This window comes from Pan paniscus, chromosome 2, assembly GCF_029289425.2.
Source record: "Pan paniscus chromosome 2, NHGRI_mPanPan1-v2.0_pri, whole genome shotgun sequence".
In the NCBI taxonomy this organism is placed as follows: domain Eukaryota; kingdom Metazoa; phylum Chordata; class Mammalia; order Primates; family Hominidae; genus Pan; species Pan paniscus.
The window spans coordinates 186,566,864-186,582,427 of NC_085926.1; the positions used below are offsets into that span (position 1 = coordinate 186,566,864).

Here is a 15,564-nt window from a genome sequence, read left to right on the forward strand (position 1 = left end):
GTGTTAGGTGAAAGATGGGGAGTTAACCATTTGTTTGCTGGTTTGCATTTCCCACGAAAAACTCAAAAACAGAAATTTACCTCGCCATGGAAAGTGATGTGCCAAGCGTCATATTTGCATATTAAAACCGAAAACTGATTTGCATGTTATTTCAGTGTCTTGTGTCACGTTCAGGCATCTGTCAAGCCCACTAGACAGAAACAGCTTGTACAGTAGGAAAGTGTTTTTATGCATATCAGACTGAAAATCTAGGTGCCTTATTTTTATCAGCAACTTGTCCACACTTTGGGCTCTCCAATCTCTCCTAGGTTCATACCTGAAAATACTAAAGAAAAGTCTGGAACCCCATGTTTTATAAAGTATGTTTCCTGTTATTTTCTAAGAGCTATCCATTTTTATAATATTCTGTTTAGATAATTTTAAAATTATAAAGAGAAAAACTCAGATTACTCATAATATCACAATCCTGACATAAGTCTTGTTAACATTTGGATGTATTCACTTCTAGTAGCTGTTTGATAATACTTACATAGGCGAACATATACTGGCCCTTTTGCATATATATTTTTATACATTTGTAATTATCAGATGTACTATTTTCATATCTTCTTATTTTTTGGTACTATAATGGCAAGAATTATGACAATCCAAGTATCTAAAATAACAGATTAATAAAATCTTATTTTGAGCAGACAGGAAATTAGAACCAGTCAGGGCTGGAGCCGTGGTAACAGAAACTCTGTGCCGTCTTTTTGATAGTGCTTTATTAAAACTGTAGCTTGTAATTGAGGATAGTTTTTCTATGGGACAATGCATAGAAAGCTGTGCATGGTGATAAAACCTTTTTTTCCCAACATTAGAGCAACTAGCCCATTGCATTCTTCCAGGCAACCAAAGGAAGATGAAACGTGTGCCTGGAGTCACTGCCAGGCATGTGGGGCACAGCAAAGGCCAAAATATGGTTTTAGTTTGAAAACCCAACCTTGAATAATGGTTCATTCAATTCATCAAACTTTTATGTCATGGGTCTTGCCTAGGTGAAGCCATCCAATGGAAATAATGTCTTGGAATTCTCTTGCCTTTATTATGTCAAATCTCTAATATATAACATCCATAAAGCCTAATTAATGGGAAAAACTGAGTGTATGTTTTAGCCATAACATTGTGGAAATAGGTTCTTTTAGTTCCACACAAATAGAGATCTTCTCACCCCACCGAGAAAACTCGCTTTCTCCTTTATGGAGGGCCCACATGGAGGTTTAGAGGGAAGGAACCCTGAAATGAGAACTGTGAATAAGGTTGGCAGGAGATCTTTGACCTAGATTCTCCTCGACTCTGAGGATTTGGCGCTTCTGCTCTGCGACTCGCTTTTCTTACTTCTTGCCTACCCGGCAGGATAACATCAGTGGTTGTACCTTGTCTGCCGAAGCCTAAGGGAGGCTGCTCTGCTCTAAATAGCCAAGCATGAGCTTTACTTTACTATTTGTCTTTTGGTCCTAAAGGTGAGACTGTACGAGAATTAATAGTTGGAGAGGCAGCAAGGCATACGTTCACCAAATGTCATGAATTTCAAGATTAGTAGCTAAAAAGTACTCAGAGTAATTACATCCCTTGCTAAAGCAACAATTAATGTGAAATGCGGGTACACTACACTGAAGTCCTTTATCAGCAGATAGAAAAGTGGAGAGTTACTGGAGAGATCTCATTCTGCAAACATTCTACTTCCAAGAAGAAAATCATCTTTGTTAGTGGTTTCTAAGTTGTCCCTCCTGATAATTATAACTGACATTTATTTGGTATTTAATATGTTACAAAGATTCTTCATATGAATCAGATATTATTATTCTCCAGTTTATATATGAGAAAATCAACAATAGAAAAAGAAATCACTGGAGAACTTAAGTAGTATCTTAGACATCAGGCCTAAGAGCCAGATGCTCCAAGCCCAGGCACTGTTATAGCTGCCTTGACACGTGGAGACGGAGAGAGGTGGGTGTGGAGAGACCTCACTTTCCCCCAGCTCAGCCTAGATAAAACCCTTGTGTGCAGAGACCAGGGCCCCCTGACTGGATGCCCAGGCCTTTTCCCAGCTGCAGTAACTCTTCCAACAACTCCTCCTGTCTGTAATTCAGAATCATCCATCCTTGGCTATGACTCCAAATTTGGTTTAAGAAAAGGCATTTTATGGGCATCGATGCACGGCATGAGAAAGGGAATATGAGGAAGTAGAGGTTTTAAGAAAATCAAGATTTCGAAAGTTGAAGATCAACTGGGATGAGTTTCAAAGCAAGAATCAAACTTTTAAAGTCAAAATTTCTGGGTCTTCCTCTTTGTGTCCTTAAAATTCATTCTTCAATAAAATGGAACATAAGAATAGAAGAACCAAGAGCATGCTTTTCTAATCCCAAGGAGCTGTGAGGAGTGTTCATTTAGAAGATTTCAATTCAGATAGTCAGGTATCCACCTTCCACTTCTTTCCTTCTCTGTGGCCATCGCTTTTAACCTGAAACAGAAGAGGTATCCAGCAAATCATCTGCCCCTGGCCAGAAGGGGTTCTCCTTCCATTTAAGCAGTGAGATGTTGAGAGTAGAGTATAATTCAGTGAGAGTCAAAAAGTAGAAGCAGCCACAGGAAATTGCAAACTGCAGACTTGACACAGCTAAATAGAAGGGGGGAAAAGAACGAAAATATCAGAAATATATTTTTTCTGGCAGGCTTTCAGCTCTAAAACAGGGCTAATTCTACCTTTTGAAAAGAAGATAATTTCAATGTTTCTTTTTTTTCAAGAACACATAATTGAAGTTATTTTCCCTCTGAGGGAAGGAACCTCTTGTACATCACTACAAATGGACAAGAAAAATGAGCAGCTCTGGTACCCAGAGTGATAGAGTATTCATTATCATGTAATCTTTTCGAATATCTTGGCTGCCTTTTCCCGGTGTTTTATCCACCTGAGCGGTGCTTTTCTGGTAAGGTTCAGATTTGCAGTAAATTTGAGTTATCTAACACCATGTAACAAAGAAATCAACAGCAGGTAAGCACTCAAGAAAGAAAAATGATCACGCCAAGGTCAGCCCCAGAGGAACTCAGGGGGCTGACATTGCGACAGATAGTGGGTATCCATTTTGTAAATTGGATCCTTAGCACACAGGTTAAAGTAGGTAAATTGTAGTAACAAAGATGCAAGATGGTGTGGTGTTTTCCTGGGAGCCATTTGCACCTTAGTGCGGGCTGTTTCCCATGCTTCCTTTTTCCTTTAGAAAGGATGATGGTATTTTTCTTCTCCACTCAGAAAAGGGGCAGTGGGATGATAAGGTGATTAACCTTTGTGTGTTCTTGATTTCATGCCCCAAGTGTAGTGAAAGTTCAGTAGGCTGCAGAAACCCTGTGACCTGCCCATTGCTTACTCAGATTCAGAATGCTGAATGAAGTTCTGGATGTTTCAGGGGATGCTGACAACTGGCTTAAGTCCTCTCATAAATGGAAATCTCTGTCATAATGAGGTTTCCACTTACTCAGTGTGTCTATTTTTATAGACTACAAAGGATCTGTAAATATGAATATCTGTGATTTCACTCTAAAGATTGGTAATGATATGTGTCTTGCATACTATGGGCACAAATGGGCACAAAAAAATGATAGAGTAGAACCAAAGGAAGCTTTGAAAATAACATGTTACACATAAAGAAACTGAGGCTCAGAAAATGGAAATGATTTGAGCAAAATCACTGGACAACTTAAAGGCAGAACTAAGATTAAAGATATTCTGAATAGTCAGGTCTTCTGTATTTATGGGTTTCTATGTAAATGTATAATCAAATAACATGAAGTGTTATACGAATATGACAGATACTGTTATGTATGTTATTCTTAATCTAGTGAAGTTTCCTTCTTCATCAAGGGTCCTATTCATGTGTATATTTTGTTTCAGAAGCAAGTCTTCATTACTGCATAGTCCCACCCATAATGTTTACCAGGGATTTAGACCCAGATTTGTCTGTAAATTTGGCTTCATATTAAGTATTTTCTTGAATGACAGTCACCTGGGCCCCTAGCAAGAAAAGAGGAATGGCAAAGAAGAACCAGTTTTAGATAATTTTCAGCTGAAAAAAAAAATCTTTATTTTAAGAAAGGAAAATACAGAAACATAGAAAGAATATAAAGCATTCAATTTCCCATGACTTTCAACGATTAACCTTTGAGCATATTGTATTGCCGTAAGGCAGGTCAGCCTGGCCAGTGAGTGACTTATCTCCATGTGGTAGTTCAGGGCCCAGTCTCCATCCTTCCTGTGCCTCACAAGGCCACATCTAACTGCAAGGAGCATGGGAAATGTAGTCTAGCAGTGTGCCCAGCAAGAGGAGGAAATGGATTTTGGTGAGCAGTTAGCAGGCTCTGCCATGCTTAGTAAACATCAGTCCTTTTTAAAGCATATTAGCCACTAAATTGCTCAGAATGCCACGATATCTGGCTGCATTTTTTTTTTGAAAGTGTCAGTGGCCTTGGTGTTAGAAGATGTTTGCCAATACACTTACTTCAGAAGCATGACTTTCATAAAAACTCAGCTCCCATTTTTAAATCTCATAATGACTTCCCATTACTTAAAACAGGCTTGGCATTGACCATATCTTACTTCTCTTTTCTCATCCTAGTTCTGTTTTTTCCCTTTTTTTTTTTTTTTTTTTTTGAGACAGAGTCTCGCTCTGTCGCCCAGGCTGGAATGCAATGATGTGATCTGGGCTCACTGCAACCTCTGCCTCCTGGGTTCAAGCAATTCTTCTGCCTCAGCCTCCAGAGTAGCTGGGACTACAGGCACCAGGCACCCGCCACCATGCCTGGCTAATTTTTTGTTTTTTAGTAGAGATGGGATTTCACCATGTTAGCTAGGATGGTCTCGATTTCCTGACCTCGTGATCCGCCTCCCTCAGCCTCCCAAAGTGCTGGGATTATAGGCGTAAGCCACCACGCCCAGCCTTTCCTCTTAACAGTTTTTTAGATATACATGTTCCTCCTGAAATGCCTTTAACTTTCTTCCTTCTTTCTTTTCTTCTTCTTCTTCTTTTTTTTTTTTTTTTTTTTTTCCGGCTGTTGTACCCAATTTATTCTTCAAGATCAAACTACAGGTCATCTTTTTTTGGCAGCCTTCTTCCGTCTCAGAACACTGAATTCATACCTGTGTTTTAGAGCTTAGACTTTATTGTAATTGCCTATTTTCATGTCTCTTTCTTCCCAAAATGTGAGTTGTTAGAGACAGGATCTCTGAATAATTTGTCTTTATACTTACAGTTCTTGGCACTTGGTAATCCCTTAGGAGATTTATGTTAAGACAATTTTGACGGAGTCCTCTAAAATCTGTCGCTCAGTAACTCACCTGTGGATCATATAACGTTAATTTGCCTTTAGTAAGAGATTCGGGTATTTCAGAAACAAACATATTAGTGATTAAGATTGATACTTACAAGAATGTCTTTTTTTAAGAGAAAGGTTTGCTTCACAATGTCTTTGTTTTGCTATTTAGCAGCAAACCTCCGCTCTGATAAAAGAAATCTTTGCTTAGATAATAGACTCAGACTAAAATCCAAACTGCCGCACAGTAAGAGAACTAGAAAGTCTTGGAGACAATGATATCAAAACCCCAAGAGGCATTGCCCTGAAGAAGTATGCCCAACTCAGCACACCCCAGTTTCAATGTTCTGCTGTTTTTAAGCAGCGGTACCTCTACAAGGTTGCTCACTTATCTTCTTAAGTCTCTATTTTCTCATCCAGAAATAGGATCACATGTCCTACAGGGCTGTTGTGTAGGCATTTGGGATTTCACATCTGTGAAAGTAGGCACCTTGAAAAGGGTCTTGCAAATATGAGGAATTAATATGCTACAGTGAATACGTTGCTGATACAACTCACACTTCTACTTCTGAAGAAACGAGAGACAAAAATAACACAAATTATTCCCTTTCAGCACCTCCCACCACAAATATTCAATCGTGTTTTATTACCCATACAATATGCTAGAAGTTGCTTATTAACAAATAAGTTGGACACAGTTGTTCATTTTTCTTAGGAGGTATTGAGCCCTAAACCTATTGAGAGAGAGGTATTAGAGTAGGTCTCTGATTATGACAGTAAGAATAGTACTGGATTACTACTTCTAGGCTCGAACACTGAAAGTTTTAAGCTGTCTTATTTGGTGTAAGAGACAACTCTTAATGGAGGAACCCTGTGTTTCTCCATTGTGTATTCCACAGGTGTTAAGTATTCTGCACTGGATTAGTGACAGCCGTGGAGTGGAGGTGGAGGCTGTTCTCTAGCCAAATAAACTTCAGAAATACTGAAAGAAATGATCTCTCAGAATCTTTCATCATAAGAAAAAAACAGGAATCCATAATTAGCATTAGTTAAAAGAGTAGAATCTAACAGAAAATAGCCTTTCCAAGTGTTATTTCAGAAACAGCATAGCAAGCAAATAGAGTATTCAGAGAACAAAAAGAATGATAACGTTTTTCTCAAAATCTGTGAAATATTGACAAGGTAAGTACTTTGATATTAGATTTGTACTTGAAATGTAAGTGCTAGGGGTAGAATCTAAATTTCTGGCTTAGATTTATAAAGGACAGGATCGGCCTTCTTGCTGCCTTGTCTATATTGAAAGGGAAACTGATATTAGGTTGAGACAATGATAAATTGTGTCTGTTCTCTGAGGGTCTACCCTAAGAGTGAAGACAGGAATTATCAAGTTTTCTCTAAGAGTCGTTTGGCTTAATTAAAACAACTCGCACCATTATTATTAGAGGTAATATTTTATACTTTTCTAGCACTCTCTATGGGAAGCATTGTTTGCTTGGGGAAAAAATGCATGGCGCTTGGAGACAGGTGACACCATATTTTGGGCTCAAGGTCTCCCTGTATTGCAAGCCTGGAGAAAAGGTGTAGGTCACTTCCCAACCTCATTTTCAATTCCACTACCTGAACTGTAATAATCCACTCCCTCAGAGGCAGTTTGAGAGATTCAAAGAGATCCTCTTTGTTACAATTGTCTGAAAGTAGTTAAACTCTATTTATGGTGAAATGTGGGTTATCTCACTTTAATTCTTACAGAGACTGTGAGGTACCACTGGCAAGTCCATTGATAGAAGAGAACCTGAAGTTATGAAAGGTTGACAAGCTCACCTAAGGATGCCAAGTGAAGGTCATAGTCAAATCTCTGTCTCTAGCCGTAATGATACTGCCGTATAATGTATTCCTTTATCTCTGGCCACCAGTATATTAGATAAACTCACCATCTCATTTCAGTCTTGCTGCTCTCCCATTCGCCCTCTACTTCAGCGGGAACTTTCTAAATATGATTAGAACACTCTTCTAAAAACACTTACCGTGGTTTCTAATGCCTGGATGTTCCTAATTGAGAACATGCAAATATATTCCCTGTGGTCTGTGAACTTCTTGAAATTATAAGTAAATTTTGTGTACACTACAGATACCTGTTTTGTTGTTGTTGTTTTGTCAAAAGACAGTTTAACACATTAGATTTTGAGACTTGTCCACGTTCTTACCCAAGGCCTGGAGCCCCTAGCTCACCGAGAAGCCCTAAACGTCTCAGCATGGCATGGAAGCAGTAATTAACTGACCCTTCCTATTTTTCCACCTGTCCAGACCGAAATACTGAACCACTTGTAGTTTTTCCCACTCACACCAAACTACGTCTCAACTTTGAAACTGTGCTCCTCTCAGGGTCCTTCACTTGGCCTGGGTTGGAAGCCGCAGGATAGCGGGTCATGTCTAGCATATCTTTATCACTTGAAGTCATCATGTTTAAAAAGATTTATATTCATGGATTATAAAAGTAGAACTACTTGCTGTACAATAAAGAAACAAATGTAGAAAGTGAAAGTCCCCTAAGATTCCACCTGCTAGAAAGAATCTCCTTTAACATTTCCGTACCTGGTCTTTATATAGATCTGTAAATAAACTGTAGTTACTCTATCCTATTCTGCAGTTGGATTTGTTCTTTATGAAACATGTCTTGTTCATCTTTGCAGGCTTGTTCCATAGATTTACAATGTACGTATCTGTCATTGTCTATTTAGGTGATTCTTTTGCTGGTTAGTTTACCTTGTTAGTCCTTGTTCCTCCTCTCAAATATGGCTCCTGTGACCAACCTTCGTCATTTAATTTTATTCACTTGTATGAGTACTTCTGTACAATTTTCCTGGAAGAAAGTCACATGTATGCAATTTAAAGTTTAACAATACTGGCAACCATTCATCCAATATTCATATTTATGCAAATACCTATCAATATACTATGCTATATATATATATATAATTTTTTTAAATTTTTTCTTTTTTTGTTGGGGGGGGGGTATAGAATCTCCCTCTGTCACCGAGGTTGGAATGCAGTGGCACGATCTTGGCTCAAACTGTACCACCGGGTTCAAGCGATTTTCATGCCCCAGCCTCCCGAGTAGCTGGGATTACAGGCGTGCATTATCATACCTGGCTAATTTTTGTGTTTTTAGTAGATATGGGGTTTCACAGTTTTGGCTAGGCTGGTCTCGAACTTCTGGCCTCAAGTGATCTGCCAGCCTTGATTTCCCAAGATGCTGGGATTACTGATGTGAGCCACTGCGCCCGACCTGTGCTTTTTATAATTAATCATTTGTGCATGTTTCTTACCCCCACTAGACTGCAAAACTCTCAAAAACAAAGGTTGTGTGTAATATATCTTCATGTCCCTCCTGGGTTCTTACAGAAGGTACACAAAATAAACCCTGTAAGAATGAGTGGATAAAACGATAAACAAAAGAATAACTGAATAATTCAGTAGCTTCTCTAATCCTCATATGACAGGTAATGTTTACAGTTCAGAGGAGGTCCTAAGTTTAACCTTTAATGTTTGCTAATAAATAAGTCAGTCAAGGATGAGCTCTTGTCCTGACTTTATCAAAACTAGCCCTCCCTGATTTTTGGGGGGGTCTCAGTTTCCCTGTCTCACAAAGAGGAGATTAGCATAATGGTTCTTCAGATCCTGGCAAGCAACTCAATTTTTTTGTCTGTAACCTGAGCATATGCCATAGTTTACTCATCACTGTCTCATCTCTAATCCAAATTGTTCAACAATGCAATAAAGTCTCAGGCTAAGGTTAGTGACCAGCATAAAATATTTTTGGCCTTTTCAGCCTTCTGCGTGTCTGCACTTCAAATGTCTGTATATTTTGGGAAACCAAAAAAAATGAAAATTATTTTAGAGAAAAGGCCAAATAGGTACCAATCAACCTTCTTGACTATGTTTAGAAGACATTTAACGCTTTAGACATCACACAAATGATTAATACCATCTTGGAGTTGTAGTAAATGTTGGGAATGATAACATGTGTTCAGAGATTTGTACTTTACAGGATTTTCACGTCCAAGAGCTCACTTGGTGTAGTGAAGATAATAGGAGAATGAATATGTAGCTTTCAGTTTTGTTGAACTTACTCTTGTAAACATTCTGAAAAGAGAACCTTTTGGCCAACTATTTTAACAATGCATAAATATCAAGGCAAGAGCATTCCCAACCCGCATCTCTGCCCATTACCCATGGCAGACATCATCATCAGTTCTAAATTTAAATAATAGCATTTCTGTTTTTATCACACTTTTATTAAGAATGTTGGGGTGAGATATTAGAAATGGTCAAATTTATAGGCAATGCAAAATGTGATAAATTCCCTTTTAATCACATAGCACAAAGCTACTTTAAATCTAGTATATGGCCTTTATTCCTTTTTTACATATTTTTTATTCTTCATTGATGATCTCAAGTACTCTCTCAATTGATATTTGATTCTCTTGCATTGCTATAATTCTGGCTCGCCCACCTATTTATTTTTTAATTATTTTTTTTTATTGCAGTATGTTTTGGGGTACATGTGAGTTTTGGTTACATGGATGGGTTCTATAGTTGTGAATTCTGAGATTTTAGTGCACCCATCACCCAAGCAGTGTACACTGTACCCATAGGGTGGAATGAAGGGGGAATAGACAAAGGCCCCAGTGGCCCTGCATGTCCCATATGGGTACAGGGGATGAGGGATAAAAGACTATACATTTTATATGGAGTCTTTGATCCCTCACCCCCTGCCCAACCTGGCCGCGCCAAAGCCCCAAAGTCCATCATTTTGCTCTGTATGTCTTCACATCCTCATAGCTTTGCTCTCACCCACCCATTTCAACACCAACCCAGTGTCAATGCTACTGACTTATCATCACTATCTGAAATCTGGCTGTTTGCAGTGCTGGAAAAATGAAATTACTCAACTTCCTTAACTGGAACAAAAGAACTAGAACCAAAATGTTCACTTTCTGGACTCCTGTACTCGATAAGATTTATCTCATTTCCTATCTCAAAGTTTATATGTGGTCCTGAAGTACACAACTTCCACAAGCTCTTTATGCTGCTTGAGTTTTTTCACCTGAGTGTGAGAAACTTCTACCTGTATGTTTTCTCCCTTTTAGCTGAATAAGGCCTAGCCTGCTCTGCTCCCTCTCTTCAGGAAGTCCATCGCGGTCTATGCGAGAGGTCACACCTTATGCCCTTATTTTGCTCTTTCTGCAGCTGTTTTTCTTTAATTATTAATGTGCCTGTATCTCTCACTTCACTGTAAGGTTCATAAGAAAGAAAGACTCAATTTATTTTTCTCATAAATGTATAACAGCAAATAGTGATTACTTAGCAATTGTTGAACAAAATAGATTCTTCCTATTGTAAACATGGATTTCTAAAGCCTGATAGATGACTCATCTAGATAAGGCAAATGAGTAAAGAGATGTGTCCAAGGTTAGCCACTGAATAAGTGATAAAACTAATTCTAAAACCCAGGTCTCCTGACAGCCACGTCCAGTGCTTTCTCCTCTCCAGTGCAATCGCTGCTTGTTTAGGCTGACTGCCTTGGTTGATGGTCTAGGTGGCAATTAAAGGACTGTGTGCTTTCTGCCTTTCAGGGTGGCCATTCAGGGCAACTGGGGCCTTCGTCAGTTGCCCCTTCATTCCGCCCAGAGGATGAGCTTGAGCACCTGACCAAAAAGATGCTGTATGACATGGAAAATCCACCTGCTGACGAATACTTTGGTGAGTGGGGCCTAGAGCTGACGTCTGAAGTAACTATCTTGCTCTGATTTCCTTCCTTAGTAATTGGAACTATTATCAGCTCCACTGGTAAAGTATTTGAGTCCAGATGCATGAGAGTTGATATACATCCCCGCACAACTAAGTAATTGTAGGATTTGCATTTGGAAGACTGCCATAGGTGTGATGTCTACTTAGCTTATACTAAAATTTCAGTGGTCCTTAGAGTTTCCTTAGATACAAATTTTATTGTTGAGACTTATTTTTTACCAGCCTAGGCAACATGGGGAGACCCTGTCTCCATTAAAAATACAAAAATTAGCTGAGTGTGGTGGCATGTGCCTGCAGTCCCAGCTACTCAGAAGGCTGAGGCTGGAGAATCACCTGAGCCTGGGAGGTCGAGGCTGCAGTGAGCTGTGGCTCAGTGAGCTGTGGTTGTGCCACTGCACTCCAGCCTGGACAACAGAGTGAGACCCTGTTTTTTTGTTTTTTGTTTTTGTTTTTGTTTTTTGTTTTAAAAAAGAAGACTTATTTTTTGACAACTTATTAGCTTCCCATTAGGCGGAAATAAGATTTCTGTGTATGTTCCCATTTCTCACTGGTCTAAAGATTCAAGTAAAAAATGTGGAATTGGATATTGTCTGATACCCAATTTCCAGATTGTACTCTTAATTTTTTTTTCTATCTCAGTTCAAGAAATGATGTTTTCTTTGTAGTTTTAATTTTCCCCTCTTCAAACTTGTTAATAACTAGGAATGGTTAATCCTTCCAGTCCATGAATATAATGCAAATTTATGAATTATATGCCGATTGTGAGGTTCTGTGGACACATAACCTGTCCTCAATGAGGTTAAAATTGTTCAGAAAGAGGTAAGACAAGCATACAAATAATTACTAGTCTAGGTAGAAAGTGATAAAAGACATGAGAAGGCTTAGGTCAATTGTTGCAAATTTTATTTTATTTTTATTTTATTTCATTTTATTTATTTTTGAGACAGAGGCCTGTCTCTAGCCTGTCACCCAGGCTAGAGTATACTGGCGTGATCTTGGCTCACTGCAACCTCCACCTCCGGGTTTTGAGCGATTCTCCTGCCTCAGCCTCCCGAGTAGCTGGGATTACAGGTGCCCACTGCCACACCTGGCTAGTTTTTGTATTTTTAGTAGAGACGAGGTTTCGCCATGTTGGCCAGGCTGGTCTTGAACTCCTGACCTCAGGTGATCCACCTGCCTCAGCCTCCCAAAGTGCTGGGATTACAGGTGTGAGCCACTGCGCCCGGCCAGAAGTTTTAAAAGCTCCATTTATTAGGAGCATCAGGAATACTTTGGTAAAGAATTGGTGGCACTTGAATCTGAGCCCTTTAAACCAGTGCCTTTCACATTTTCTGTGGTAGAAGACCATTTTCCTCCCAATCTGTTGGAGACCAGTATTTTTGTTGAGTCAGTTAAAATTAATTACTAGGGAAATAAAAGACACAAAACAAAATGGAAGATGAAATTTTATCATTATTAGAGTTAACTGTTAACAAATTACTCTTTTAAATTTTTATACTGGTTTCTAAATATTAATCCTTTGTTCCTGTATTTATCTCATCCAGGGTGATAAGCATTTCTTAGACACCCATCCATGGACCACTTTTTGAGTGGCACTGCTTTAAGGACAAATAGAGAAACGACATTTGGGGAACAGTATTAGTAAAGGCACAAAGATGGGGAAATTGCACAGGATTTTTGCTTCTTCAAATATTTTCTATTTTCATGTCTTTTTTGCTCCTATATGGGAATATGTAATGACAGGTCAACTGACCACACCAGTCCAAAAACACACAGTAGATGAAGTAGGAGGTATTAGGATATGAAAACCCTGGCTTTTATTTGTGTTGGGGTGGCAGTTTAGCTTAGCTAAAAGAGCAAAAAGAGTGGGAATGAAACATCTGGTTGTGGTCTCTTCTGTGTCCCTCGCTGGCCAAGCAATACTTGCATGTCACCCATCTGCCTGAGCCCCATTTCCCACCTCACTATATCAACGGTTGGGGCAAATGTTCTCTAGCATTTCTCTCAAAAGTAATAAGTTCAATGTACAAACATCCTTAATTTAAAGTATAACAATAAAGCTAAACATAAATTGATGGAGATTAACAACAATGCATGGAGAACAGTAAAACAAAACATAGAAAATCCACAAAGGTTTCTAGTTACATCAAAATACACAAAAAGTTTATTAATGCTCTTGTCATTGCCATGTGAGGAGGGTTTATAATGGGGTCTAAAATACATTTTTTAAAAGTGAAAAATAAGGTCTCTGTATTTAGGTCCTATTGAAAAGGAAAAGCTGACTTACCAAGTATATATGCTTCAAATATCATAGCAACAAAATATATTGCCACAAAAAAAAAAAACTGAACATAGATGCTAATTGCATGAATGAATATATATTGAACACTCTGGGAAACAGATATAAATTATTACCTTTCCCTTCAAGAACTGTCCAAGCTCTACTACTTAGTAGCTTAGAAAACTTGAACAAGTATTATTCCCTCTAAACCTTCATTTTTGTTTTGTTTTATCTGTAATATGGGAATAATAACTAGCTTATACTGTTGTTTTAAGAAATGAATGAAATATTTATACAAAGCACTTAGCCAAGTTCTTGGCATGTAGAATATGCTCAATACAATACTCAAGGTTCTCCCATGCTCTTGGGGCTTATAGTTTATTTAAGACATAAGATATGCTCGTTAAAAATCCATTAATAATGCTCAATTTAAGTTTAAGTTCCTAGCAACAATAGAACGTATGTCATTGGTAAATAATCATTGCCAAATGGGGATGAATAACCATTTGAGAATTTGGAAAAATGGCTAACTTTTATTGAGTGCTTATGATATGGCAGCACTATATTTTATTTACATTATAGGAATTAACTCATTTCACTCTTATAGGAAAACATAACCCTGTGAAATAGATACTATTATCATTTTCAGATTTTGAAATTAAGGCACAGAAATATTAATTTGCCTAATGTCAACAGCTAATACATTGCAGAACTGAATTAGAATCCAGATCTGTACATTTACACACCACACTGTAAAAGATGGGGAAAGCTAGCCAGGCTACATATTTAGAAGAGTGTTTATGGTGGAGATTAGCTTTGGACAGATGGGAAATAAGAGATGAGCATTCTCTTCTAGGTACACAGAATTAACAAAATATAAGTTGAGGCCAGGATTATTTAAAGAAAATTTACGTTATGTAGAAAACAAACAAAAAAGTGCCTATGATAATATTCAGGCTGCTCTGCTAGGTGGTGGTGGGGGTAGATGTGGGTCTTACCTTTGAAGTTCTTATAGTCTAATAGGATATGTGTGCAGAGTTATGATGTTATATTATAAGCACAAGGCAGAAAGTGACAAGTGACTTAATCAATGTTCACCAAGTGTTCTTTGAGAATTCAGAAAAAGGAAAGAGAAAATCAAGAGAGAGGAATGGAAAAGTATTTATGGAATAGTTAGCCTTTGAGTAAGTCTTTAAAATTGTGCTAATTGAGATTTGGAAGTAGGAAGATAGTAGAGAAGTGAAGTCATTTCTCACGAGGGGAGTTTTTGACATAACAGGAAATAAAACCATTGGAGTGAAGTGTCCACGTGAGAAGTAGCAAATATTGGGAAATAAGGCTCAAGTAGTAGGTTAGGACCAATCTAGGGAAGGCTGTCAATGTCCGGCTAAAGGCTAAGAACGTTATTGTCTATAATGAGCCCTTGCACATTGAGATCACATGCCATGGGAACTGCTCTATGGATAGTGGTTAAAAACATGCACTCCAGAGCCAGGATGCACTTCTTACCAGCAAGATGAAATCAAGAGGCAAAGGACTAGTGAAAAGAACTGTCCTTTATTGTTCCGTGCTTTAAACATTTCTCAAGCACCTTCTCTGTGCCTGCTACTGTGCTGGGTGTTCAGGACACCCAAATGCAGAGGCTCTGCCCTCATGGGGCTCACGGGTTCCTAGGAAGGACAAGAGAGTCACAGATGTCAAGGATTTTAGTGCAGATATCAGCACTGTGTTGGGTGTGACTGAGCTGCTATGTGAGAGTCCATAAGTCTGCCTGAGAATGAGCAGAAAGAATACATAGCAGTGTGTTTGCATCAGCAGGGCCTGACCCAAGAGCGATAGATAAAGTCTTCTCTTGCTTTCTGTCAGGGTTTTACCTTTGGCCTATTCTGGACTGCAAATAGCATTGCCAGGCACTTCCCTTAAATAACTTCTCTTTTTCGCAGGACTATCCTCTCAGCCCTGCCAAAACCCCATCACCTACTCTTTCTTTACTACTTTGCCTATTTAATGCTGGAATTTTTATTTAAACTGTAGCTGATTTACTGAAGGTAATTAAGTGCTTTCATGTTGTAGATCTCCTGCTAGACTACAGGCTGTACTTGGGAGTGAGAGTGAACAAAATGTAA

General features: G+C 38.6%; 1 protein-coding gene across 11 annotated transcripts in view; it reads left to right on the forward strand.

Moving 5' to 3' along the window:
* Positions 1–15,564, forward strand: part of LPP (LIM domain containing preferred translocation partner in lipoma) — a 738,130-nt gene that overhangs the window by 544,408 nt on the left and 178,158 nt on the right. For all 11 annotated transcript variants that reach the window (XM_034957879.3, XM_014344489.5, XM_063603023.1 and 8 more), the window contains one exon: positions 10,983–11,109. In XM_034957879.3, the coding sequence (XP_034813770.1) occupies positions 10,983–11,109 (127 nt within the window). The remainder of the gene's footprint in view (positions 1–10,982; positions 11,110–15,564) is intronic.